This window comes from Phyllostomus discolor, chromosome 13, assembly GCF_004126475.2.
Source record: "Phyllostomus discolor isolate MPI-MPIP mPhyDis1 chromosome 13, mPhyDis1.pri.v3, whole genome shotgun sequence".
NCBI classification, from domain to species: domain Eukaryota; kingdom Metazoa; phylum Chordata; class Mammalia; order Chiroptera; family Phyllostomidae; genus Phyllostomus; species Phyllostomus discolor.
The window spans coordinates 25,595,849-25,623,715 of NC_040915.2; the positions used below are offsets into that span (position 1 = coordinate 25,595,849).

Below are 27,867 nucleotides of genomic sequence, written 5' to 3' on the forward strand. Positions count from 1 at the left end.
CAATCAGAAAAGAATGAAAAAACAAGAATTCAAAAAAATGAGGAGAGGCTTAGGAACCTCCGGGACATCTTTAAACATTCCAACATCCAAATCATATGGGTGCCAGAAGGAAAAGAGGAAGAGCAACAAGTGGAAAACTTATTGGAACAAATAATAAAGGAAAACTTCCCCTGGCAAAGGAAATAGACTTCCAGGAAGTCCAGGAAACTCAGAGAGTCCCAAAGAAGTTGGGCCCAAGGAGGAACACACCAAGGCACATCGTAATTACATTAGCCAAAATTAAAATGAAGGAGAGAATCCTAGAAGCACCAAGAGAAAAGGAGACAGTTACCCACAAAGGAGTTCCCATCAGACTGTCAGCTGATTTCTCAAAAGAGACCTTCCAGGCAAGAAGGGGCTGGAAAGAAGTATTCCAAGTCATGAAAGGCAAGGACCTACATCCAAGATTGCTTTATCCAGCAAAGCTTTCATTTAGAATAGAAGGGCCGACAAAGTGCTTCCCAGATAAGGTCAAGTTAAAGGAGTCCATCATCACCAAACCCTTATTATATGAAATGTTAAAGGGATTTATCTAAGGAAAAGAAGATAAAAAAATATGGACAGTAAAATGACAGCAAACTCACAATCATTGACATCCCCACTTAAAACAAAAACAAAAGCAAACTAAGCAAACAACTGGAACAGGAACAGAAACACAGAAATGGAGATCACATGGAGGGTCATCAACAGGGGAGTGGGAGGGGCAGAGAGGGGGAAAGGTACAGAGAATAAGTGGCATAGATGGTAGGGAGAAAATAGATAGGGGGAGGGCAGGAATGGTGTGGGAAATGTAGAAGCCAAAGAACTTACGACACATGGACATGAACTAAAGCGGGGGAATGTGGGTGGGAAAGAGTGTGGAGGGGAGTGAAGGGGGGAAAATGGGATAACTGTAATAGCATAATCAATGAAATATATTTAAAAAATAAAAATAAAAGCATCAAGCCTAGCCCTGGCATATCAGAAGCACTCAGTTAGTGCCATTGATTATCAGTGACTCCCAAAATTATATCCACAGCCCTAAACTGTAGCTTCTGAGATCATGTGCATGAAAGTATTGGCACAGGGGCAAGTCCCTCTTTGGCACGTACACTGTGAATCATCATAGCAATTACTATTTGACCTGAGGTGGCTGCTAACCCTCAAAGACACCCATCCCACCCAGACATCCCTTAATGAGCCCAGCCCCCACATTTCCAACTACCTGTGAGGCATCCCAGAGGCACGTCAAACTCAAGACCTCCCAAATAAATGCCATTCTTCCTCAGGGGTGCCTTTACCAGATAACCTATCACGTCAATCCAATCTCCCAAGTACGGAGGATTAGTCATCCTGTGCTCTTCCTTCCTTCACCTGTTGGGAACCGCCCTGCCTGGTTTCAGAAGCTGTAACCACCCCCCCCACCCCCCCACCAAGGCTAAGGCTGAGAGAGTGACCTTGGACGGTAAGCCACCAAGGAGACAAAAACTTATCTCCCTGGCAGGAGCACCGCTTCTGCTCCTTTTACTTCATCCATAACTGGCCCCCAATGCTTAGGTGGTTAGCCAATGACGGGTAAGCTTCCCCAAAGGGGGAAGGACCTAAGACAGGCACAATCATGTGGGAGGCCCTCAAGGAAGGACTTTGGGGGGCACAACAAAAGGGGGTGATGGACCCTTGCCCCTCGGCTTTGACAAAGCCTGAGTCCTCCTTCTGTCTGCAAGAAGTCTCCTAATCTCTCAGCTGCCTTACTTCCCCTGCCTGTCTTAAGCCTAAGACAATGCCTTAAGCCTGAAACAATGACAGGGTGGTGCAGCCCTGTGCTGGAAAGGGCGGGTTCCCTGGGTGATCAGGCCTAAGAAAGAATATGTCAAGTCCTGGGAAACCTGCTTTGTTTAGAATGCTCTCAATGAAATGATAAGGGTCCAAGCAAGAAGTAAGTTGGTTCCTCAAAGTTTTACAGCTCTTTAGCTATCTGGCCCTGACTCAGAATAAGCCCTCAGAGTTCTTTGTTATCTATTGTTTGATCCTTACTGTCTGGCAATGATTAATGAGCTTTACCTCTATTCCTGTGCAAATGAACCCAATAAAAGCCCACTGAGGAATAGGTTCCTGGCCCTTCTCCTGTGAGAGATCCGCCACCTTTCCTCCCCAGGCAGATCATGTCTTGGTAGACTTATTCTCATCTGTGGTGGCCAGGGGGGCCCTGCGGGTGGAGCTCTCCCCCCCCCCCACAGTCACCAAGTCCTCTTGGTTCTAACTCCTAAAGGGCTCTGCCCCTGCCCCTTCTCTGTTGTCACTGCTGCCATGATTCTAGTCTAGACACTCTGCTCCAGCCTCAGCCTGAATTATTGCAGGGACCCCCTGGGGAGCCAGCTCCCCGCCCCCAGGCCCACTCCCCTCGGACACCCTCTACACTGCTGCCAGAGCAATCTTTCCGACAGCAGAACTGGAAATGCCATTCCCCACTCTAAAAACCATGAATGGTTCTTTATGACCCTGGAATGAAATCTAAGTCCTTCAGCCCATCAGTCAAGTCCTTTAAGAAGCTTGACCATGACCAGCTTCCTGTCTCCATGAAATTTAACTGGACTATTAAACGCTCTCCAAGGATTTCATGCTCTTATCAAGTCCCCCTGTCTCTGCTCATGCTGGTCTTCCTCCCTATTCCTTCTTCGATGAAATGCTCTTGTCCTTGAAGAACCAGTTCCAAGATCAAACTGAAATTGTTCTGGCCCTCCTTTCCAAGACAGAATCTGTCTTTTCCTCCTTGGGGCCCCAGCACACTTTTTCATACTTCTATCCAAAACAAAGCACACTGGACAACTAATCATTATGTCCAGGCCTGCCTGTACTACTCAAGTGTGACCTTTTTAGGAACAGAGGTCATGGCTGACTTACGTTTCTATGTCCTGTGCTGTGGACAGAGAAGTGACCAGATAAGCCATGGTTAATGAATGACAGGTTTGAAAGGCCTTCCCAAATATCCACATATGCAATCCAAATGCCAGGATAAAGGTAGAAAACCCATTTCCTCTGAGAACCCTTTGATCCCACGGAATGCCAGCTTGCTCTGGACCATGACACATGGGCTGGCTTTGTATAACAAAAAAAAAAAGAGAGAGAAAGAAAGAAAACCCACAAAAAAAAAACAGTAATAGAACAAATGTTCTTAAAAGCATCTTTTCCCCCATCCTAGCCCTGGGACCAAGAAAAGGTTACTATAAAAGCTCAAGGAAAGGAAAATGTTATTATTACCAGAGCAACGTTTATTTTTTCCAATTTTACTGGATTGACAGCCAAGCCCTCACACGTCTTCGGGCGCATTCAATTTGAAATTGTTCTACAGCTTTGACTTCATGCTGGCGATGGGTATAATGGCCCATCTGGGGGCTGGGAAACAGTGAATCCTGATGCTTCAGGCTCAAATATGAAAACCTGCCCTGGGGGAAGCTCTGTGGAGAGACGGGGGCTGCCGGTCCTGAGACGAGGGCCACCTGTACCTGACATCGCGAGCACCGGCCTCTGGTCTCAGCTGCCTTCCCAACTCACCAGAAGGCCTCTGAACTTGTGCCCTTTTCTGCCCTCGGTTTCCCAGTTTTCCATACCCAACAACCCTTCGGTCCCCCAGAATGCATGGACACAACTTAAAGCCCATAAAAGCTAGGTGTGAGTCCCCACCCTCACTCTGTCCAGCTGTGCGATGATCTCAGGAAAATTACCCCACATCTCTGAGCTCTATTCCGGGCAGCTATAGAGAGGCGAAGATTTGTCCCCCCTGGGCGGGGCTTCTTCAGATGGTGGAAGTAGAAGCTACATACTTGGAAGTGTCTTATAAAATAAGAAACACAAATCTGGAAGCCCTTGCACAGCAAACTCGGCCACAGCTCTTTTTCAGCCATAACTTGCTTTCTAAGCCTAAATTATAGAGTGTCGCTTCCAGAGACGGAGCGTTGTGAGGACAGAGCCAGCAAGAGGCAGCGGGAGACGGAAGATGTCCACCCACAGAACAAAAGCAATCACGAAGAGTTCTGCGGAGCCACGGCCAAAGGAGTCCGTGAAAAACTGTCAGAATCTCGGTTTTGTTCTAATTGTAAGTAGAGTGTTTTGACTTATAATTTTAAAGCTTTCATAACTTCCCCAAGTTTGTAATTTTGTCGCTCATCAGCTGTTTCCCTGGTGCGATCAGCAGTTAAAAAAAACAAACAAAATAAAACCAAAAAGTGTCTATGTGCTTACAAGGAATGGTGAGTCAGCTGGGAGCTTTGGGAAGTGGCCTCTCGTTACCTCGCCGCTCCGAACTAAAACTGAGAGCCTGTGAGCAGGACCAGCAGCCGAGTACGTAAGAGAGGACACAGGAGTCCGTCCCGGGGACGTCCTGGTGACTAGCGTTGACTAGCCAGTAATTGTGGGCTGGGCATTTTCCTCACGTACTCCCTCCCTTAATAGCCCTGTGAAATAAGGACCGCTAGTATTTCAATTTCATAAGTTGAGGAAACTGAGATTTAGAAAAGGATAGAACACGCCACTTACCTGAAATTCAAAAAGGCAGGGCGGGGGAGGGGGGGACCCAACTCCAAATGGCAGAGCTGGGGTGTAACCTGAGCTTCTCCCACACGTGGGGTGCAGCTCCTTCAGTCCTTGCCCTAGGCTACCTGGGAGACTGTGGGAAGAAAGGACTGGAAAGAAAGAATGTGGGGTGTTGCTGAGCTGGTCAAAGGGAGCCTGAGGACTAATCAGGAGAGGACTTAATCCCAGGCCACCTGACTTTATTGAGGAAATGACAGTCATGTGGCTCTCTTCCCCCTGCCTTCAAAGTCCCCACCCCTCCCGCCCCCCCACCCCCACCCCCAGAGACAGCAGTGTCTTCAGGGAACAATCTGGAACCATCTCACACGCACCCTTGCTGCCAAGCAAACGAGAATCACTCCTCGGGCTAGAAGGAATGATTTAAATTCCCAGGTATGGGGAGGAGTAAGAGTTTGTATTCCTGTAACAGGCTTCCTTCAACTTCTTTCTGAAGACCCTTCCTTCAGAAAGAACCTATGAGAGTTTTTATTGTTATTATTGTTGGTGGTGTTTCTAGCTGTGTGCTCTTGGGCAAATCACTCTCCCCCCACCCCACCCCGTCTCTGAACTCCACGAAAAGTGGAGGTGAGTGATTGCCTTTCTGGGTAATGCTCGTTCTAGGGAATAGTAGTTCTGACAGGATCCTCTTTAAGGATTTAAACCAGGCCTCAATCGTGAAAGAAGCTTTACCATCCAAAAATTACATGGAGAACTGAGGAGGGAATTGAGGGTGTTTAGCCAGGAAAAGAAAACTCCACAGAGATGTGTAGGCCCTCTGATATGGGGTGAAAGCACTTTCATGGAAGTGAAGAGGTGGCCTTATGGTGTCAAAGCCTCCAAGGGGACATGGTGGGAGGTAGCACAGCATGGCGTTAGAGTGGCATCAGGGCGGCACAGACATGGGCTAAGGCCAGGCCGGTCACTCCCCAGACGTGTGATAACCTTCATGAGCTCCTGAATGAAGGTGATGATGGTGTCTATCTCGTAGGCTTTTGTGAAAAATCTACTGAGGTTATGCATGTAAATGAATGGCGTTAAAACAAAGAAAGACCTGAATAGGTGTAAACTTCCCTAATAAACTCTCTAACCTTCTGCTGTTTTTTCTAATGTGCAAAAGGGGGTTAATATCTGTGCCTGACTAGAAAGTCATTGTGAGATTTAAGTAAGAAAATGCATGTTATAAACCCTTAGCACAGCACCTAACACATAGTCCTTAACTGACGGTAATTATCATTATAAGCATTTTGTTACCAAAACCAGTGGGAGAAGAGAATGGTCAATGAAAGAACAAGATCTTTCACTTCAGGCAGGAGAAAAAGGTAAGATGATCTAATATCTAAGAGCACGGAGCCGGAGCCGGAGCCAGACTTCCTGGGCCTGGCGCCTGGGAGCCGCGTGGCCCTGGCCGAGTTCCGTAAAACAGGGACTGTGTCTGCTGTAGAGGGACTGGAGGAAGTGGCCCGTGGCGAGAGCTTGGCCAGCCCATGGTACGAGCTCCACAAACCCTGGTTTGTTCCATAGCAAGCAGAGGTTAACACAGAGACGAACACACCCTCTTACAACAAGTTCCTCCTCCGCAGTGCAGCCTCTGGGTGTGGGGGCGAGCGTTCCTCTCTTCCAGAACCTAACGCGGAGGAGTGAACTGAAAACGATCAGGAACATCCCAGGAGAGGGTAAGCCCAGAGACGGCGTCTTATTCCCAATTCAATGTAAAATAGTCCAAGACTTACATGGAATAAATGATGACGTTTTGAAAACTCCTCGCCCACCCTTCATCGCTTTTCTGGTTGCCACCTTCTCGCCGACAGAAAACAGCCCCGACCCTAACCCTGCACCACAGACAAAGAAGGTCTGAATCTCCGAGACGAGGTTTCCCTTACGTTACGAACATCGAGTCCGGATCCTGTCTCCCCACTGCATGAGTGAGTGCAGGCCGGAGCTTCTCCGCTGCACCCGCTCACCCCGGCATTTCATCTGGATTTACAGTCTCCCTTCAGAACCGTGCCCCTCCCACTCACTCTCGTCTGTCCCCTCCACGCCTATCTTCTGAGCCTTCGTGAGTGATGATACGACAGTGCCTCCTTCCCAGAGGTAAAGGATGGCCATCTTCTGGCGAATAAACTCAAAGAATGACACCCAAACCCTGTGCGAACCAGAACAGCAAAAGGACAAGATGACATTTTTCTTCTCAGGAAGATAGAAAAGAATTAAGCAAATGGTCGTGTCAAGTGTAGGGAGGATATGGAAAAGCAGATCCTCTGCGGGCAGGAAAACGAGTCGGCACAGCCTTTCCGGAGGACAATTTTGTAATAGCTATTCAATTTGAACTTGCACATGTCTTTCAGCCCAGCCCTTCTCCTCGCTGGGCACCACCCTGGCCAGAGAGACACTTGCATAAACACTTAAGGGGACACACACATGCGAGGTTGTCCACTGCAGACTCTTCACAACAATGAAGCTTTGGGACCACTGAAACGCCCTCATGGGACAATGGGTTCTCTAAGTATCCACAGTATGAGCTACTGCTATACAGCAGTTTAGTGTGACGATGCGGACCTGCAGGGACTGAGGCAGAAGGCAGTCTGATATATATATAATGTGAGGTGAATGAAACAAAATGGAGAAGGCTGCACACAGAATGATAGCATTTTTTTTTTAAATCCACGTACAAAATAAACTGTACGCTTCCATCTCTATACATATACATAAGGGACTAGAAAGGGATCTAGCACATTTGTCTTCAAGACAGCCACGGTGACCTCAGAGGAGGGGATGGGACTCAAGAGAGGGAGATAAAGAGAACTTTGTTTTTAACTTTTTTTTTATGTATCCCAAAAATGCATTAGTGTAATATTTGTATAATTTAAAATAAGTTAGTAGGCCCTGGCTGATGTGGCTCGGTTGGTTGAAGTACTGTCCCATAGACTGAAAGGTTGTGGGTTTGATCCCCAGTCCGGGCGTGTACAAGAGGGAACTGATCAATGTTAATCTCACCTCTGTCTCTCTCTCCCTGCCCCTCCTTTCCCTCTCTCTCTCTCTCTCTCTGTCTCTCTCTCCTCTCTCCCTCTCTCAAATCCTTGCATGAGGAATAAAAAAATAATAATAATATGTTCGTAGTATTTTGAAAAATGAACGGATGATGATTCTCCTACTAGCATTCCTAGCTTTCAGTCAGAAGTGGCTGAGGAAGGGGTTCAGAAATGAGGGGAAAAGGGAAGAAACCAGCACTGATGCTTTTAGCGTGTTTCACTTTCGTCCCAGATTGCAGGAGGATGTACGATGTGACCACAGTGAAACAAAATAGCTCAATCCCAAGGCAAGCTGGCAGATGCCAGACCGTTCCCACGGCCAAAGAGAACTCTGCTCGCAGGTGCACGGCCCCTTACCCTTTGGCTGAGAAGGAACCGCTGGGTCTCTCCTTTTCGATGTCAACGCCTGGGATGTTGACTGGAGAACCCAGCCTTTGGTCTCTGGGGGGAAAAAAACAAAGGAAAAGAGAAAACAAACTTAGGTAAATGCTTACCTTTCTATTTTGGCTGTCCCTCTGTCCCCAAAACTGACTTCTGTCATTAAAAAAAAACACTGTCATTAAAAAAAAACACATGTAGTACATGCCTGATACTGTTCTAAGTGATCTACAAGCATTTCTCATGTAATCCTCGGAAAAAGACACGTATATAGGAAAGCTGTTATTATTCCCATTTTATCAGTGAGGAAACCAAGGCCCAGAGAGAGTTAGTAACTTTCCCAAAGGGGCACGGCAAGCGAGAGACAGGTTTTGAGCCCAGGCAGGGTGGCACGACAGTGCACAGGAACCCGGTATCATCCTGGCTCCCTGTACTAGTCTATCACAAGCATCGGTTCATTTACCGCCTCCTCCCATCCCTCCATGTCTGTTTGCCTCTGCCTGATTGTAAGTCCTGTTAAGGTGACAGCCACCATTTCAGTGCTTTACTAATGTGCCAGGCACTCACACAAGTCCTTTAAGTGCATGAAGTTACACAGCTCCGCCACAAACCTGGGAATAAACAGAGGCCAGAGACCCCCAGCAAAGAGTAGCAGAGCTGGGACTCAGGCCAGTTCCCTTCTCTCGGGCACGCCTCTCAGACGTCAGTCCCGTCTTATCTGCAGGGAGCTCTCTGCCCCCCGCCCTAGTAAACGCCTAAAGAAGGCTTGGCGGATGTAAGGACCAATGAATAAAAGAGTTCTCCCTCCACTCCAAAAAGGCAGCCAGTCACGTGAGCACACCCCTTGGGCGTTTCAACCCAGAAGACTGGTGGGCTTGGGGTCAGAAGCAGACAGCTCGGCACCACTCAACCTAGAGCGGAAACGCCCATTTCTACACTTGAGCTGCCTTGAAGGGCTGCGTGAATGAATCCAAATCAATCCGTTGATCAACACACGCCCCTCCCTCCTTCCCTTCTCCGCCCTCTCCCTCTCCCGTGTATCCCTTATCCACACAAACGAACACGCGCCACAAATGCTGCCTGGGCATCAGTTTGTCCCAGGTTGACCTCACGGCCCACGGGGTCCACGAGTCCTCTCTGCTCATCTGCTCCGAGGACACCGGGGTCACTGTTTCCTTCCCCTCGGTCTAAGAGGTAAGGAAAGAAGGAGCGAGCCAGTGTCCACATACCTCTGGGTGTGTCTCCAGAAGTCGCCTTAGGGAGAAAGGAATTTTCTGATTCTGGAAGAGAAAACAGTTTGATGAAAAGCACCTAAAAAAATAAGTGTGTGTGCTGAGTGGTGAGACTTGGGCCTATTTTTTATAGTTGTTTTTGTGCTTTTCTATATATGTCAGGTTTTCTTTAAGGATTTAAGTAATTCTCAGAATCTAGGGAGAAAATGCAAAGGTATTTTAAGATGATTAGTTTAAAGGCCAATAAAGTAAAAAATATGTAAGATGGTGGATTGGTTCAGGGTTCATGGACTTTAGGTGACTATTCAGAGCATAATGGAATCAGCCAGTTGAAGACTGTAAAGCTATCTAAATGATCCAGGCCTTATTAAGGCAGCTGAAATGCTCAAGAAAGCCTTCCAACTATCTCATGATTGTTTTCTAGTAATCTTTTTTAAAGATTTTATTTATTTATTTTTAGAGAGAGGGGAAGAAGGGAGAAAGAGAGAGAAACATTGATGTGAGAGAGAAACATCCATCAGTTGCCTCTCATATGCACCCTGACAGGGGACCAAACCCACAACCCTGGCCTGTGGCCTGACTGGGAATCGAACCTTTAGCTTTGCAGGATGATGCCCACCCAACTGGTACCTCACGGGGCTGTTTTCTAATAACCTTATCCTTTAGAATCAGAGGTGGAAACACAGTGGGAGCATTGATAATGTAATCTGTTAGTAACTCAGTGAGAGGTCCAAGATGCAGGATCAAGAAAGATTCGGGAGAAACAAAAAAATAAGAAAGAAAGAGAGTAGAACCATTTCACCATCAAAAAAAATATATCTTATGGCTTCTGGACAAGGCTTTTCCTCAACCAGTCTCTAAGGCCCAGCCAGAGACTTAACCCTGGGCAGGATGGAACTGGAGTCTGACATTGCCTGGTTCTCCAGTGACCATCTGCAAGATTCCTGGGAGGTCAACAGGAGAATCCTCCCCACCCCCCACCCCTGACCTCCAAAAAAAAAAATATCTGGCTTTTCAAAAACAGGAAATGATAAAACAAAGAGAAGAAGCAGTTTAGTGAATTGGCACACGTGCCATTATGGGCTCAATTATGCCCCACCCCCCAAATTTATGTGTTGAAGCCCTAACCCCCAGTAGTGCAGCATATGACTGTTGGGAGATAGAGCATTTAAAAGGTAATTAAGGTGAAGCGAGGTCATATAATGCAATATGACTGGGGTCTTGGTACAAAGGAGGGGAAAGACCATGTGAATTCAGGGTGAGAGGGTGGCCACCCATAAGCCAAGGAGAGCGACCTCGGGAGAAATCAACCATGCCGACACCTTGGTCTCGGACTTCTAGCCTCCAGAATAGTAAGAAAATAAACTTCTGTTATTTAAGCCACCCAGTCTGTGGTTTTTGTTAGGATAGTCCCAGAAAACTGACACACAACCCCCCTCACCCCCCAACACACACGGGCAAGGCTCTGGGCTGCTCTTTCAGCAGAAGAACCCTGTTCCAAGGGACCCGCCGTACATCCGACCAGCAGAAGGGACAGGAGGGCCAGCTGTGCCGCGCACCTGCAGTGAACACGGGCTCTTCTGTGGCAGGCTCAGTGGTCGGGGGACTTTTGGTTGCCTCAGGAAGGGTGCTTGGCGCTTCCAGGGGGCATGTGGTCGTCGCCACTGTGAGGGCGGTGGTGGGTCTTGTCCGAAGCGGTGGTGTGGTTGGGAGGTCAGATGTTGTTAGGACTGTTGTTGGAGGCGTGACTGTGGTGGTTGTCATGGCGATGGTGGTGGTGGTGGTGGTGGTGGTGGTGGTAGTCGGGCGACGGGTGGTAGGGCGACGGGTGGTCATTGGGGCTGTAACCAACAGAAGACGTATGTGGTGCTGAGCAGAGGTGGAGGAAAAGGGTACCAATGCGAATGTATCTGGGATCCTTCCACTTCTCTGTTTCTACTGCCTTCACCCCGTCCACTGTCCTGGACCATTGCAATGCCCGAGAAAACTGGCCTTCCCGATCTGTTCTTCACACATTGGTTAGAGTAATGTTTCATAAAATGACAAATCTAATCATGTCAGTCCCTGATTAAAACTTTTTACCGGGTCTTCCTTGCCCTCAAGACAAAGAGCCAAGGCCCCAAGCTTGGCCACAGGCCCCACCGATCTGACCCTGTCTTCCTTTCCGGTCTCAGGTCTCCGCTGTGCTATCTACCTTTCCCCCGCCCACGGGCCTTGCTTCGGTTCTTTGAACACGTTAGTGACCTTCCAGCTGGAGGAACTCTGTGCCGCTGCTTCCAAGTCTCTCTCGTCTTCAGTCCCACTCCTGCTTAACCCCCATGCCTCAGCTGACAGGGCAGTTCTGCACGGAGGGCGTCTGTATTCTGTGATAGCAGTTTTTTTGTGGGGGGGGGGTTGGTCTCTTATACTTTACCCTCACAGCATGTGCTGCCTTTCATAACTACACACTTATTTGATAAGTATTGTTTAATGTCTGCTTCTCCCACTACAAGGTAAGCTCCACGAGGGAAAATCCTGTATTTATTTTGTTCTCTGGTACAAATCTAATACCTCCCCTGGTGTCCTGTGCAAAGTAAGTGCTTCAAAAACACCCACGAGTGAGTCAACGACTGCATCGGAAGTGAGCCCAGATATAAAACTTCAGTCCAGGACACTTGCAGAACCAAAACCGGCCAAAAGTGACTGTGAGTCCACTGGTCCTCCCTGTTCCTGTGGGCAGGGACATCAAACGCACCATGCGGCCAGGTGGCATTTCAGATAATGTTCGACTGTTAGTGTAAACTGTTACAACGAACACCGGTTGTTCATAAAACCTGACATATGGCAAATTAAATTTGAGAGAAAGGAAAATAAATAAATAAATAAAATAGAATTTCAGTCAAGCAAGAGGAATAAACCCAGAGACCTGCTGCATGACATTGTGTCTCTAGGTGACAATAATATACTGAACACTTGAAAAATCAGCTAAGATGGTGGAACTCACTTAAGCATTCTCTCCACAGTAAAATTTAATTAAGTTAAAATCTATAAACCCTGAGCCTAAAGTATGCAATGCAGGATGAGGATGTAGTGTTTTTCAGTTACCAAAGATTGGTTCATGCCGGTTCCTCTCACCCCCTCAACGTTTGAAATTGGGTTCATTAGACACAGTTATCCTACAGCTACCACCCTAGGAAATATGCCAAATTTCCATGAATGCTAATGGACCAGAAAGATACCCATCGTTTCCATTGAACTTAGAAGTGACCCCACCGAGCAGGGAGGTCAACAAGTATTTTACAAAATAATAACTTGTTACACCGGGCTTGAAAAGAGCAGACTTGGATGGGCATCATTTCATTTAATAAATCAAAATAATAGAGACTTCTATTTCCCAAAGTTGTTTTGAAAGAAAAATATGCCAATGTGCACGCAAGTCCTCTCAGTAGAGGCATCCACATCGGCTGTGAAATTTTAAAGTGCATTCGAATAAACTAACAAACATAATAGACACAGACTCATAGAGACAGAGAACAGACTGACAGCTGTCAGAGGGGAAGGTGCGAGGGGGTTGGGAGAAAAAGGGGAAGGGATTAAGCAAAGGGAAAAAAAACCTCCTGGCAGAGAGACAGCGGTGACGACCAGAGGGAAAGGGGGCGGGGGAGGCAGAAGAGGGTGAAGGGGGGACAAAGGTCAGGGGAAGGAGACTTGATTTGAGACGGGGCACAACACAATATATGGATGATGTACTATAGAAGTGTACACCTGAAACCCATATAATTTTATTAACCAGTGTCACCCCAATAAACTCCATTAGGAAAAGAAGCATAACAACTGAGGTTCGACACTTCCAGGTAAGGGGGCATTGCTCAATCTTGGGGTGCCCCACCATACTCCAAATCTCACCAAACGCAATGGACAGTAACAGAGTAACAAAACACCTGAAAGCGGCCACCAGCGTCAAAACATCCCGCCCGCTTTGTCCTCTGCCAGAAGCTGCAAAGTACCAGTCTGCGGGCTGAAGCTGACCCGTGGACACACTTCATTTCGTATACATAGCGTATGCTTTTCTAAATTTTGAAATCTTTGCCAACATGCAAAAATCAGCACAGCTCACAGAAAAACTGAGAGGCCTGGAAACACTGGGCCCCAGTTCCTGCAAGGCGACAGCCTCCTTGATGAGAAGCAGCTGCCTTCTTCACGTGGACCCTGCAATTTCCTTCCCCACCCACCACCTTCTACTCACTCATTTCTGCCGCCTTCTCGCCCCCCGCGGGCCTTTGCTCCATACTGTGGCTCCTCTGGTCGTAGCAACACGTCTCAGATTCAGTCTGTCCACTGGTTGCTTAAGGAGCTAAAGCCTCCCCCACCCCGCCACCTAGTCTGTTACCCATTAACCACTACGTCTCTCCTTCCACCAGCATGCGCCCTTTCATGTGCTCACCTTTCTGTACCTGCAGACGAATGTTCTTCTTGATGTCGTTAAACCAGCCAGGCACCTCTATGCGGCAGCAGTACACAGCACTGTCACTTTCCCTGGTATTGAAGATGGTCAAGGAGATATCGCCTCCCGGGATGTACCCCCGAATGTCATACTTTGTCGACTTCCTCGAGAGCACCCGTGACCCGTCAGTGTGGAGGAGCTCCTCGGTGCATCTGGAGTTGGGACACGGGCCTTTGCCCCAGCACATGCTGTTGCTGTTGACAGACCACGACTGGTGATAACAGGGCAGAGTGGCCGGCTGGCCCAGAAATGCTGTCACAACGGTCTCTGCTGCAGCTGGAGCTGTGAGGGAGGATGAGAAAACCAGGTGGTGTGGCCCTAAAATATCTCAGGGATTCTACACAGAGATCATGCAAACAGATGCCTCCAGGAAGATGAAGAGGGTTCTAATGTATGGGTTTCTTTAGTCTAATTTCCATAGGCCCTTTGCCTATCAAACTCCCAACTCCACCTCCTTCTATCCCCCGAGTGGAGACAGATGACCCCCGCCTGAGTGTCTAAACTCATTTCCACAGCAAGACCTTGATTGCTGATTAAAACACTCTGACCTTGAGTACCATTACATACACTCTCCACTGAAAAGTCCTGACCCTTGAACTCAGTTCCACTAACTCATAGAAACATAGCAGCACCCTACCCTCTGTATCCCACTAAGCAGTGATTATGTGCTACCGACTGGAGAGCCTCCAAGGGGTCTCCCTCCATCTTCCTGCCCAGACAGGGCTAAGGCAGGAAGATGGGCTGTTGAACTGTATCTCATTGTCCTCTCCATTCAGTATGGGAAACAGAAACTTTCATACTAGCCACTGTACACCTCCATCTGCCCCACCCTGTATTTCTAAAATAAAGTATCCATGCTTCTCAACTTGGGCTACTCATCAGCATGACCTGGGGAGTGCGCTGAATATGTATATATTTTATTGACCAACCCTGAGTCAGAACCTCTGAGGCCAAAGCCCATGGAAACGGACACCAATCTCTTCCGGTCACTCTGACATCATTGCTCTCACCCAGTGTTTGAGGACCACCGGACAAGCTCTTCTAAGATTATATCCATTTCTGAGACACTGAAATATTTTTACTTCTGCAAGTGTTAAGCTTACTGGTCTAACTGAGCATTGGTGATTGTGCTAAACCCCTCCCTCTGAAAAAAGAAAAAAATACTATTGAAGTGAGAGCCAGGCAGGCTAAAGGTCCAGACCATCGGGACAGCATCCTAGGTGCCCACATTGTTTTCCTTGAGGAGCCCCCTGCCCCGTGAGACTGTCCATCCATTAGCTTTCTTGGCCCACTGGGCTAAGTTGTATAAGGCATGGCCTGTAGTCCCCTGCTCCTCCCTGACTCAGGTGTCAGGAACGTCTGGATATCCCTCTCTAGAAGGTGAGTATAAGAGGTGCCCAGAGAGACAGCAGAAGGATGTGCTTTTTGGGTTTTTCACGGAAGGCTGTCACGATGAAGGTCACTCCAAATTGAGACCAGCCCGGGGCCTTCCCTGAACTCACAGCCTCCTCCCTTCGCCACAGTGGAATTGTTTCATGGATCACAGATGCTGTGGACATCCATTTTACCCACCATAAAACCAGGGAGAAAAGATAGGAAATTCATTGCCATCACCCTCGGCTGTGTTAGCAAGACAAAACATGTGCACCTAAAGAGGGAAACTTCAAAAACATAAGCTTGTATCAAATGCTTCTTGGCCTTTTGGCTAAAGATCAAGTGTAGTAGTATCTATTCTTATCAGTGTAAAACATTAGCTTATAATATTTGGGAGATTCATTTTAAAATATTTGCAAGACTTATTTCTGCTGGAGAGTCATCAGTTTATGTTCCCAAGTATTAAAGCATCAAAGGATGCATCCTATTTCTTAAGAAAAATTTAAAAAGCCCAATAGAAAAACTGAAAAAGGATCTAACAGGCAATTCACTGGTAAGGCAACATAAGTGGCTAGTAAATTTCACCTATTTGGCAAAAATTTAGAATGCTGATAATATTGAGTGTTGGCTAGTAGGGACCTAGGAAGAGACAGCCTACAGGAGCCACCTGCAATGAAATGGGGTAAGAATACCATGGTATAGCTACACGGTGGGCCAATCTCACAGTTTCTCATAACCGTCAACATGCACATGTACTGTCTAAGCCTTGGCAATTTCATGTTTTATTTTCTGTAGAAAAACATGCATGTATCAAAAAACCTAATCATGCCTATTTACTGCAGCTCTCATGCACACATGAATGGAGTGAACATGCATACATGGGACTGGCCAAACCGTGGCACGTGCACTCCATGGAGACACATATAGAAGATTATTGGAATTAGAGAGACCCATGTCAAGTGGCATGAAAACTCCAAGTCTTAGGAAAGTAAGAAAAGGGCAAATTTTGCCCTGGCCAGGCAGCTCAGCTGGTTAGAGGGTCATCCTGATACCCAAAGGTTGTGGTCAGAGCACATATAAGAATCAACCAGTGAATGCATAAATGAGTGGAACAGCAAATCAATGTTTCTGTCTCTCTCTCTCAAATCAATAAATTATAAAAAGAAAAAAGTGCAAATTTTAATGCAACACATAAAATATAAAACCATTTGATAAATAACTAAAAGAGTTTGCACTGCATGTGTGTATGTGTACAGATATAAAGCTAAATAAGTGCATGGAAAAGTGTCTGGTGGGATACACACCCAACTCACATCAGTCCCCTCCATGACCCCTGGAAAGGGACAAGGCCTGGGAGTGGTCATCAAAAGCAGTTTTAGCTTTGGGACATTTTTATATTTTTTCACCAAGGATTTTTCTGTACTACTCATCTGATTAATGATTAGTATTTAAAAAAGGGAAGCAGGCAATTTGGTGTGGCAGAAAAACACCCACGAGGCTGACACTGTAAACCTCACTGCCCGTTGCAGCTTTTGTGTTCTTGGAGGAAAGCCACAAGAATCCTAACCTCATTGAAAGGACAGAGCCAACCCCATTTGCTATTGTGGACCCATTTGCCAAGCAGGCCTACCATCTAATTAAACATGATGCCATTTTACTCTCTGAGCTTGTCCCCAGGACTGCAAATTACTGGGGGCAAGAACAGAACTAACCGCTCCCCACGGCCCCAGGCAGAGATAACACTGGAACAAACCACAGCCTCGAGTTACAAAGCCCCCACAGCCCAGGGGCTACCCAACAGCAGCCCCCCTCCCACCCTTTTTAATCCAATTATAATCCAGTAAAAGATCAAAGCCCCACCCCTCAATGCTGGTGTACCTCTCCACACCATGCCCCTCTCCTTTCTTGGACAGTGAATAAAACCTTTACTCTCGACAATTTCTTCTCTCTGTGAATTCTTTGACAGCCCATGTCACCGGCCATACTGACCCACACTATCATTATAAAATAAAGGTGATGGGTAACAACCCCCCTCAGAAAGAGTTGCCAAGGTTCCCAGGAGAGGAAGGATCAAATGCTGCACAGAATTAATAAAGTAACCAAGCACATTAGAATTTACAAAAAGAACCTGCCTGGTATAGCTCAGTGGATTGAGTGCAGGCCTATGAACCAAGGGATTGCCAGTTCGATTCCCAGTCAGGGCACATGCCTGGGTTGCAGGCCAGGGGTGAGGGGCCCCCAAGAGGCAACCGTACATTGATGTTTCTCTCCTCCTCTTTTTCCCTCCCTTCCCCTCTCTAAAAATAAATAAAATCTTAAAAAAAAAAGAATTTACAAACAGGACAAAAAAAACCTGTTCCACCCAGTTACAAAGGTATCCTGGAGCAAAGGAATTGTTGGTATCAAATCAATTCCCCCTTTCAGGAATGACCCAGGATGGTGGGTACAACTTGGGTTCTCATGCCAGCCTCCTTTCTGCTCCAGCCAGTGACCTTGAGAAAGGCCCTTCCCCAATCCGGGTCTCAGGGTTACCATCTACAGACTGAAGTGTCTGATTCGGCACCTTTGAAGAGCATATGCAACTTTGATTGATGCTCGGTGATTCTGAACCGTCACTGTCTTCTAAATGGGTCATTTTCGAAAAGGCACAAATGAAAAACCAAAGGGACAGAGAGTTCGCCATGCTGCCTCCTTCAAATGGAGTCGGAGGGGCTGTGTTAGCTGCATCAAAGCCCAGCCAGTGTCCAGCCAGCAGCTGCCAATATGGACTTGGACTCCAGTACCTTTCATACCTCAAGTTCCCAGAAACACAGAGAGAGACTGTGGAAAACACTGATGAAGAAAGCAGACAGTGGGGGATGAATGGTGATGGAAGGAGACTTGACCTGGGTGGTGAATACATAATACAACATACAGATGAGGTACTATAGAATTGTACACCTGAGACCCATATGATTTTATTAACCAATGTGACCCCAATAAATTCAATTATAAAGGAGGGAAGGAAGGAAGGGTGGGATGGAGGGAAGGAGGAAAAAGAAAGAAAGAAGGAAAGAGAGAGAGAAAGTAAGAAGAAAAGAGTAAGAAAGAAAAAGAAAGAGAAAGAAAGAGAGAGGAAGAAAGAAAGAAAGAAAGAAAGGAAGGAAGGAAGGAAGGAAGGAAGGAAGGAAGGAAGGAAGGAAGGAAGGAAGGAAGGAAGGAAGGAAGGGAAAGAAGCTGCTATTGAGTATCTGGGGAGAGAAGTAATTTAGTGAGTAACTACTAGAAGGTGACAAGTTCTCTGATGGGGGCAGCCCCGAGAGGGCAGGCGCTCACAGCGGAAACACCTAAATCAGCCCCGAGTGCTGAGGAAAAGCCTGACTTTGGCCCTGAGGATGCTTGAGTGGCGGAGGGGAGAAGGGCAGAAAGAGCAGCTTGGCAACGGCTTGAGAGGTAAAGGAAACACCTTGGTTTTCCCTGGAATGTAGCTGTTCCATCATGTTGCGTGCTTGAAAGATTCACACACAAATGAGAGACTGTCTAGTGCTAGAATCACAGATTGTTAAACTGGTCTTATCTGGATCCTCCGTTTCACACATGGAAGGGCCAGAGCAGTTCAGACACGTTCCCGGCATCAATGGTTAGTGACCAGACAGGACAACACCTCGGCAGGGAGCATTTTGCCCACCATCACCGGGATGCAGAGGTCTAAACAGGCCCGCACCCAGTGTCTGCATTCACACCGTCCAGAACCTGGAAACAACGTGCAGAATGAAACCTCCACTTGAAGTCTCATCCCCAGCAAAATAAAACAAAAAAAAGGCAAGCAAACACTCCTGGCACCAAAGAGAAAAATAAGAATTGTAATGAGAGCTCTAACCAGAACAAATCCAAATCCCCCCGGTTCTCACGACACTGATAAGGTCTGCAGAGTGCATATCTGTTCCTCATTTCATCTGTCCCCTTCTTTCTGTGTTTCTCTTAAATTGCTGTTTCTGAGATGAACACAGATTACCCCACCTGAAAACCCCCAAACAGGTCTCCAGACAAAACCTTGTGCAACAGGAAGGAGCGAGACCTCCCCCCCACCAAAGAAGAAACCCCGGGGAGATGCATGGATGAAGTGGGCTTCTGCTGGCAGAGGCCCCATCAGCCAAGGAATTCCATCACAGGTGTCTGAGCCCCCAGGGGACCCCTGCCTGGCAGGGTCAGGCACTTACTCAGCTGAAGCCTCCACAGCCCGGTCAGCAGCCAGAGAAGGACAGGCCCTCTGGGCATTGTGACTGCTGGTAGACCCCAGGAGTCCGTCTCTCTGTCTGCCCCAACTTCATTTCTTATACTCCAGATAATGCTGACAGGGCGGGACCATTTGGTTTTCATTTCTCTTTTTTTGTCTCAAAATCTTCCCTTTCCCCCGATCCTGAATGACCTTGCCGAATCTGGGATGCATGGTTGAAATGCACTGAGCACTTTTCTCCTGGACACTCTGTGTGTGTGTGTGTGCGCATGCAAATAAGGGGGTGCAATGGTGTGGGCATATGTGTACCCCTTTGTCCATGCATTTGGGGAGTCTCCCATATGTGCATGTGCCTGTGTGTGGGTGCACGTGTAAGCTGCGCATGAGCTGTGGTCCTCCTGGCTGCTGGTAATAAAATTCAGTGAGCTCTCCCCCACTGGAGGTTGGTAAGCTGGAATGTGGCTCTGTTCCCATTCTGGGTTCTCCCTCACCCAGCGCCTTGGCCCTGCCTTGTTCTGATAATGAAGGAAGAAAAGCAGGGCTGCAATCAGTCATTACATATAAGCCAAAAACACCATGAGGGTTTACTGGGCAAGGGGAAAAGAGATTCAGTAGAGGAACCATGTGATGGTCATCACAAACAAGCCCAAGGTCTGGGCCCAAGGATACCACTTGTTTGTGAAGCCTCTTGACGGAGAAGAGCACAAGAGATGATTTATGAACCAGATTATAGGGCTTGAACGAGCTGATGTGCTCAGCCATTATGGACTCTGTGGAGTCGATGACATGTGCAGGAACGCGGAACCACTCAGTGGGGGAATCAGATCGATGCTCACCAACCAGACGTGCTTTCTAAAGAGATTTATACCACCATCATTAGTTATCAAATGCTTAATCATATGCCAGGCACCCTGCTAAATGATGCAGATGTATTATTTAATTCTCACAATCCTAAGAAATAGATAATATTATTCTTCCCATTTAACAGATGTGGAAACTGAGGGTTAAGAGAGTTATATAAGTGGTATTCACAGCTAATAGGTAGCAGAAATAGGACTGGAGCTCAAAACTTCCTGATCGGTTGCAAAGCCTATGTCTTAATCACTGCACTCTACCCTGACCTGTACCCCTCAGGGTCATGCAGTCATGGGACCAACCAGACCGGTGGCCATTTCCAGCCTGGCCCCAGACAGGGAATTTGAGGATGCACAGATGTTCTAATTTAAACAACAACAAAAAAATTGTCACCCTGGCTGGTGTGGCTCAGTGGATTCAGTGCCGACCTGCAAACCCAAAGGGAGCCCATTTGATTCCCAGTCGGGGCATTTGCCTGGATTGTAGGCCAGGTCCCCAGCTGGGGGCATGTGAGAGGCAACCACACGTTGATGTTTGTAATTCTCCCTCCCTTCCCCTCTCTCTAAAAATAAATAAATACTATCTCATTTGATAGTAAACAGCCAAAGGAGCCTCAAACATTGAACATCACTCACACTGAAGGAAGTGGTGAAAACACAGACACTGGGTGAGGCTCTGAACTCAGAGAAGCCAGGAAACATGGGGCAGACATGATACTAGAGGGATTCAGAGAAAATCTTCCCACAGAAAGCCCACTGACTTAGGGAATTCTATTCCCAGGAAACTAGGGAATTTCATCTCTGGAGGAGCTGAATGCCCTGGTAAAACAGTTACAGACACTGATATTTGGGTGTTTCCCAGCAATAGCATCTAACCCCCCTTCAGTAAAGTCACCAGTGCATGATCCCCAGTTATACATGCGGTATTCCTAACTAGGTTTTAGTGTGTCCCTTTAAATATAGGCAACCAAAGACCAGCTGACCGTTGGGAAAAGTCTTCAACATGAAATACATACAAAGAAAACAACCAAGATGACTTTTCACTCACATATCTAGCAAATTGCCAGGATGAAGAGCTAGGGGGCTGGGCAGACAACTCTCTCTCTCTCTCTCTCTCCTCTCCTCTCTCTCTCTCTCTCTCTCCACATTGCTTGTCTACACAGCATCTTGGGCTTCCTTCTAGTATGGCAGTCTCAGAGTAGATGGATTCTTACACGGTATTGGCTTTCTCAAAAATGAGCATTCCAGCAAGCTCAGGGAGAGTCTTTGAAGGGGAAGCAGCTTTGGAAACCACTTACCAGAACAAGCAAACCAGGATGGAGCAGAAGGACAGAGGCACAGGTGGTTTTGGGTGGTGGTGGTGAGTGTAACTAATAGATTTTCTCACACACTTAGTATGTCTAAAATAGATTTGATAGGTTTTTGACAGATAGGCTGGAACATTTGGGATAAATTTAATGGACACTTGGGGCATTAATAAAATAAAAAATGAGGCAATTATTATGATCAGGAAAGATAAAATGTGTAAGAAAGAATATGTAATATAGTACCTTTGCTCAGTATGGAAGATATTTATGTGGTGATAGTAATGTAACTCTGGCCACTGGTTTAACACAAAATCATGATATGACTACATTGGAAACATAGGCAAAGAAGAAGTCAGGTGAGGATGCAAGAACACCAAACCCTATTCACCTTTACAGGAGGTCAATAGGTAATGTCTCAGATTGATCAATCAAAAAAATATAGTATAAGCACATTGTGAGTAACATGGAGAGAATAAAAAGAAGAAAAAATTCAAAACAGTTTAAATTTTATGAAAAGGAATGAAAAAGTAATTTATTTACTTTTTACTTATAAACCTTTTAAAATAATTTTGCTTTAAAAATCTACATATTGAGCACATCCAGCACCCAGACCTTTATTTCCAAATACCAGTCTCCAGTAGAAAGAACCAGGGCTCCTTGGAGAAATGCCAGAGGCTAGGACTGGGCAGGGGATATCTTAAGTAAGTCTGGAATAATTTCTTGTGCTAGAAAGTATGGAAATACTTGGGGAAAAACAAAACAAAACAAAACACCAAAACAACTAAACACAATGATGGGGTTGTTACAGGGACAGAAGAGACAACTCCCAGCAACCAAACCTGAAACAATCTGAGCAATAAAATAAACCAAGTAGTACTGAATTATAACCCCAAGTAATAGCTACACTGATATAACTACATAAATAACTGAATCAGTAAACAAGTGAGGGAGAAGAGGGAAAAAGATCTTCTGTCCAGAAGAATTCCACATAATTTATGTAGATACTTTCTTCTTAAAGAGGTGACGCATAACTCCTCCTTCTTCCATGTGGTCTGGACATAGTGACTTCCTTCCGAAAAACGCAGTGTGGAGAGAGAGGAATAAAGGCCAACTTTACAGCGAAGAGACCTGGCAAGCACTACCTCAGGCCACCAACCAAGGTCAGTCTCAACAGAGATGTGTCGTGCTGATCGTTTGCACATTGGACATAACAGAAGTGGTATTTTTCCCCTGGACTCTTCTTTTCAAGAAGCATAATCCCAGCAGAAGCATGAGGAAAACATCAAACACAACCAGATTGAGGGACATTCTACAAAATATCTGACAAATACTTCTCAAAACTGCCAAGGTCATCAAAAATCAGGAAAATCTGAAAAAACTGTTGCAGCCAAGAGAAAGCTAAGTAGACATGACCACTGTATTGGATAGGATCCTGGAAGAGAAAAAGGCCATTTGGTAAAAACGAAGAAAATCTTTGGACTTTTGTTGATAATATTGTGTTAATACTGGCTCACCAAATTGTATCAAATATGCCACAGTGCTGTAAGATGTTAACAATCAGGAAAACTAGGTGTGGGTTGGGTGAGAACTCTCTGTACTATCTTCACAATCTTTCTGTAATTCTAAAATAAAGTTTATCTATCTATCTATCTATCTATCTATCTATCTATCTATCTATCCATCCTCACCCAAGGACAGGCTTATTGATTGTAGAGAGGTGAAGGGACAGGGAGAGAGAGGGAAAGAAAAACACTGATGTGAGAGAGAAGCACAGATCAGTTGCCTCTCATACCAATGGTCCTGACCAATGACCAAACCCACAACCTAGGCATGCGCCCTGGCCGGGAATTGAACCCGCACCTTTCAGTTTGCAGGACTCCGCTCCAACCAACTGAGCCACCAACCACAGCAATAAAGTTTATTTTCTTAAGTGCATGTATTCTTTTATTTTAGAAATGCAACTGTTAATAATAATTTGGTATCTGGAAAGGGCTACACACTAGAAAAAGAGACTAAGCTCAGGTTTCTTCCCTTCCTAAGTTCGGGTCCTTGGACAGGCTTCACAGAATTCACAAACATCCCAATAGCAGATGCTCAGTGTGTATTACTGAATTAAATCAGAGTGTTCTTGAACACACAGACAAAGCCAAAGGCCGGTTAGGACTGATGGTGGGAGGTGGGATTGGGCGGGGTGAGTGGGGAGTAGTGATTTGGGGGAAAATGGAGACAATTTAACTTGAACAACAATAAATTATTTTTTTTTTAAAGAGAAAGGCAAATACCATGGGTTTACTCATGTGGAATGTAATGAACAAACTGAACTAACACGGAAGATGGGGACAGGCTCAGAGTGGAGAGCAGGTGACAGCTAGTGGCAGGGAAGGCCAGGGGACTGAGCGGTGGAGCCAGAGGGAAAAAAGACTTATGGACACGGACCACAGTGTGTGATTGCAGGGAGAGGGGTATAAGGGGACTCAAAGGTAATGTAAAAAATACAATAAAGATTAAATTTAAAAAAAAATCAGTGGATAGAGTGCCAGCCTGCAAACGAGAGGGTCGCTGGTTCAATTCCCAGTCAGGGCACATGCCTGGCTTATGGGCCAGATCCTCAGCTGGGGGCACGCGAGAGGCAACCACACATTGATGTTTCTCTCCCTCTCTTTCTCCCTCCCTTCCCCTCTCTCTAAAAATAAATAAATAAAATCTTTTTAAAATGGTCATGGTATTCTTGGGAGAGAGTCCATAACAGTTCTGGATATTCCTTGTCTTTGCCACCTTCTTGTTTGCATATGGGCGGGGGGGCCTTTGGATAGCCGGTGCTCCCTCATCCTCAGTCAGTGCAGCTCGGCTGGTGTGCTTGCATTCACGGCCACGGCATTTGACTCAAAGATGGACAGGTGACCTAAACAAGGCCAAGAACACACCATCTGGGCCCACTTACCAGGACTTTTGAGAGACAGACACCCTCCCAGTTCTCTACTGGTCTCTGAGCTGCGAGGATATGCGCCTGAATCCAGTGTTAGCCGTCCTGCCACTGACGGGCGAAGCCTGTCTGGTAAGAGAGCCTACAGGCAGAAGGCAGATGAAGAAACAGAGAAGCCCGGGTCTTTGACGTCGTTTGAGCCCCTGAAACAAGGCACTTATCAGTGTGCCCATAAATTCTCTCTGGGGATTAAGCCAATTTTTGTTGGGTTTTCTGTCATTTGGAATCAAAGTACCCTAAGTTCTTAAACCTAGAAGGACCTCTACATAGTAGTAATTTAGCTGATGACTAAAATTTTTCCAATTCTAAGAGTTTACAATATTATCTGGTCCAAATACCTGCTTCATTAAACACCGGCTGCACCCTGACCTCTCAATGATTTGGCAAGTGCTTGTCTACCTGTTATACTCTGGGCATGTGGGATTTTGCTGGGCCCTGGAATGAAGACAAATAAGGCACAGATTCTACCCTTAAGAACCTGACAGTTTCCAATCTTTAAGCAGAGGAAGTATCATTGAGGCCCATTTTAAAGAAATGGCCACAGAAGGCCAGAGATAAAAGGTAATTAAGTAATAGGGAGAAAACAGAACTTAGGTTTTCTGACAAAGTGTTCTTTGGAGTAACCAGTACTTCCTTTCTGGTAAATGGTGTCACTATAATTCCACCTATTCATTGTTTATTTGTTAGCAGTCTTCACTAATTATAGCACAGGTTTGCAAACTCTGGCCCATGGACCTAATCTATCTCTGTAAATAAAGTTTTACTGCAACACAGACATGCCATGTTTTTACATATTGTCTATGGCTGCTTCCCCACTACAGTGATAGAGTTACATAAATACCAAGATACCGTATGGTTTTAACAGAGAAAGTTCACCAACCCCCAAAGTGCATATTGAGTTCATGCTGTGTGACAGACACTGTGCTCAGCACTGAGCCTGCGATATTACGCCAGCCATTCTTGTCCTAAATAAGTTCAAGGGCTGTGCCTCCTGGTGGTAGAAAAGGAAGTGAACAGACAATATAGACATTGGGATAAGATGAGACAGGGAAAGGATGGAGCACCGTGGGAGTGTTGGGACAAGGTTCCTAGCCCAGGACTGAAGGTGGAAGAAGAGAGTTGAGGACACTTTGTAAGTACAGACCTAAAGGACATTGGAGAAGGTTGGGGTGGGGTGGAAAGAATTGACCAGCCTCCTTATTTTTTGTGATTTCCAGTGGGATAGAAAATGAGACTGCCCAGATTTCACCTTGACCGCATACCCAGCTGTGTGGCTCTGATCAATTTACTCAACCTCTCTGTGTTCAATTTTCCCTCTCTGAACTTGAGATAATAGCACCTACATCTTGAATTGCTGTGAGCACTAAATGAGATGGCCCATAGAAAGCAGTTAGCAGAGTACCAAGCAAATGGTGAATACCAAACATATGCTTGTTATTATTCAAGTAGTTGTTATTTGGGTTAGGGTTAGAGCAGCAGAAAAGACAGAATGACCTGTTCTAGTGGATATATCTCATTGTCTGTCAACTTCCCATCCTTTGTGGAACCAACCCTTCCTCAAACTCCGTGGATCCACTCCAGCATCTGAGTGAGGTGGGCATATGCTTTAAGTATAACTGTTCATTTTAGTCTATTTTCTTATGGGGATTGATACAAGGCAAAGAAAACAGACTGGTTTACTTGGAGAAATTGGTTCAATCAGAGACATGAAGACTCATGAATCTTGAAAAAGAAAGGCAAGTAAAAGATCACAAATTTACCCATCCATCCAAAGCTTTATACATGTGGCCAAGCTTCTGCTGGCATACTCCCTTCCAAGTAGACCAATCTACCTCCATACAGCCCTGTTTCTTAGGGAAACAGGAGGGAGTTAGTGCTCACTAAGCTGTGGCTCTGTGTTGGGCACTGTGGTGATTTTCACATATAATCCCAACAACAAACCTGTTAAGGAAGTATTACTTTTTACCTATACATACAAGGAAAGCAGGCTTGGAAGAAGAAAGAAAGAAAGAAAAGAAAGAAAGAGAGAGAGAGAGAGGAGAGAGAGAGAGAGGAGGAGGAGGAAGAAAGAAAGAGAAAGAAAGAAGGAAAGAAAGAAAGAAAGAAGAAAGAAAGAAAGAAGAAAGAAAGAAAGAAAGAAAAGAAAGAAAGAAAGAGGAAGAGAAAAAGAGAGAGAGAGAAGGAAAGAGAGAAAAGAAAGAGACAAAGAGAGAGAGAAAGAAAGAGAGAAAGAAAAGGAAAAGAAAAGAAAAGAAAAGAAAAGAAAAGAAAAGAAAAGAAAAGACAAAGCTTTGCACAGACTCTTCTCTTGCTGTTCCTTCATGTTGCTTTGTCACATGGCCACAGGAGAGCTGGTATGCTTCTGAACATCAAAGTCATCTTTGGGAAGGGGAAAGGAGAATCATGAGGGCTTTTGCATCATTATTCCTTGACTTTATTTGGGAAGAAAAGTCCTTCTAAGCAGACTTTACCTTACTTATTCTCCAGAACGAGTTCACCAGCCCACTCTCAGATCCACCCTATGAGATGCCTATGACCAGGTTCAGACAAACTGGGGCATGCCTTAAGCCTGGGGGAGGGACCTAGGGTTTCAGAGAGCAAGGGATGAAATATGATGGTCCCCTGGGAAGAAAGTAGAGTTCTATTAGGACATGGGAAAAGCTATTGGTGGAATGATGGGCAGCATCCCCTTTACTGAAACACTCCTCCGCACTCCGGCCTCCCCAGCCCTCCCTTCCTCAGCCCTTCTACCCACCCGCCCACCACCACCTCTGCTCCTCTGCTCCCTCTGCTTGGAATTTCCCTTCCACCTCCTGCATTGCCTACTCACCCTTCAGGTTCCAACCCATATCACCTCCTCCAGGGAACCTTCCCTGAGGTTTCAACTAAGTCAAATCCCCCAGTAGATGTGCCCCCGGCACCATACATGCCTTTTTGTAGCTCTTGTCAGTTTTGAGTACCTGCACAGTTCCTGGCACATGGTCGGTGCTCAATAAACATGCACTGAGCGAATGGATTCCCCAGCCAGCTGGATGTCTCACAGTGACTCAGATGAAGCCAGTCCTTCAGAAACCAGCCCCCAATGGAAGGAGTCATCCTTCTGGAGTTTGCATCGGCTGCCTTGGCCCTCAGACACTGTCCAGCCTCCATCTGAAACCAGGTGACCAGAGAGGGTCAGGCCCCGGCTCAAATTCACAAGCAAGACTGCCACAGCGCCGCACCAAGAATCCAGGTGGCTGGCTCCAGTTTAGGATTCTCCCTGTGCTATAATAAACGTAGCTATTTTTAGGAAGCTAATTAGAAAGTCAAATAACACTCCTGCTAATAATAATAAAAAAAAAAAAAGAAAGAAAAGAAACACTCCTCCGGGACAAAGAAGTGTGTAAATACAACCCCTGTGGCTTGCCCAATGCCAGGCTTCCAA

The 27,867-nt window shown here is 46.2% G+C and overlaps 1 protein-coding gene and 1 pseudogene across 2 annotated transcripts in view; one reads left to right on the top strand and one right to left on the bottom strand.

Annotated features, from left to right (window-relative positions):
* TIMD4 (T cell immunoglobulin and mucin domain containing 4) overlaps positions 1–27,554 on the bottom strand; it is a 43,178-nt gene extending 15,624 nt beyond the window's left edge. Inside the window, exons 1-5 of one of the 2 annotated variants that reach the window (XM_036013857.1) lie at positions 27,491–27,554; positions 13,650–13,991; positions 10,786–11,067; positions 9,224–9,274; positions 7,974–8,057 (exon numbers count right to left, since the gene is read on the bottom strand). In XM_036013857.1, the coding sequence (XP_035869750.1) occupies positions 7,974–8,057; positions 9,224–9,274; positions 10,786–11,067; positions 13,650–13,991; positions 27,491–27,539 (808 nt within the window). In that variant the 5' untranslated portion in view covers positions 27,540–27,554. Of the gene's footprint in view, positions 1–7,973; positions 8,058–9,223; positions 9,275–10,785; positions 11,068–13,649; positions 13,992–19,282; positions 19,411–27,490 lie in introns of those variants that run through there. The other variant, XM_036013858.1, reaches the window with a different exon arrangement.
* LOC114510513 lies at positions 15,395–15,510 on the top strand (annotated as a pseudogene).
* Positions 27,555–27,867: the final 313 nt, after the last annotated feature.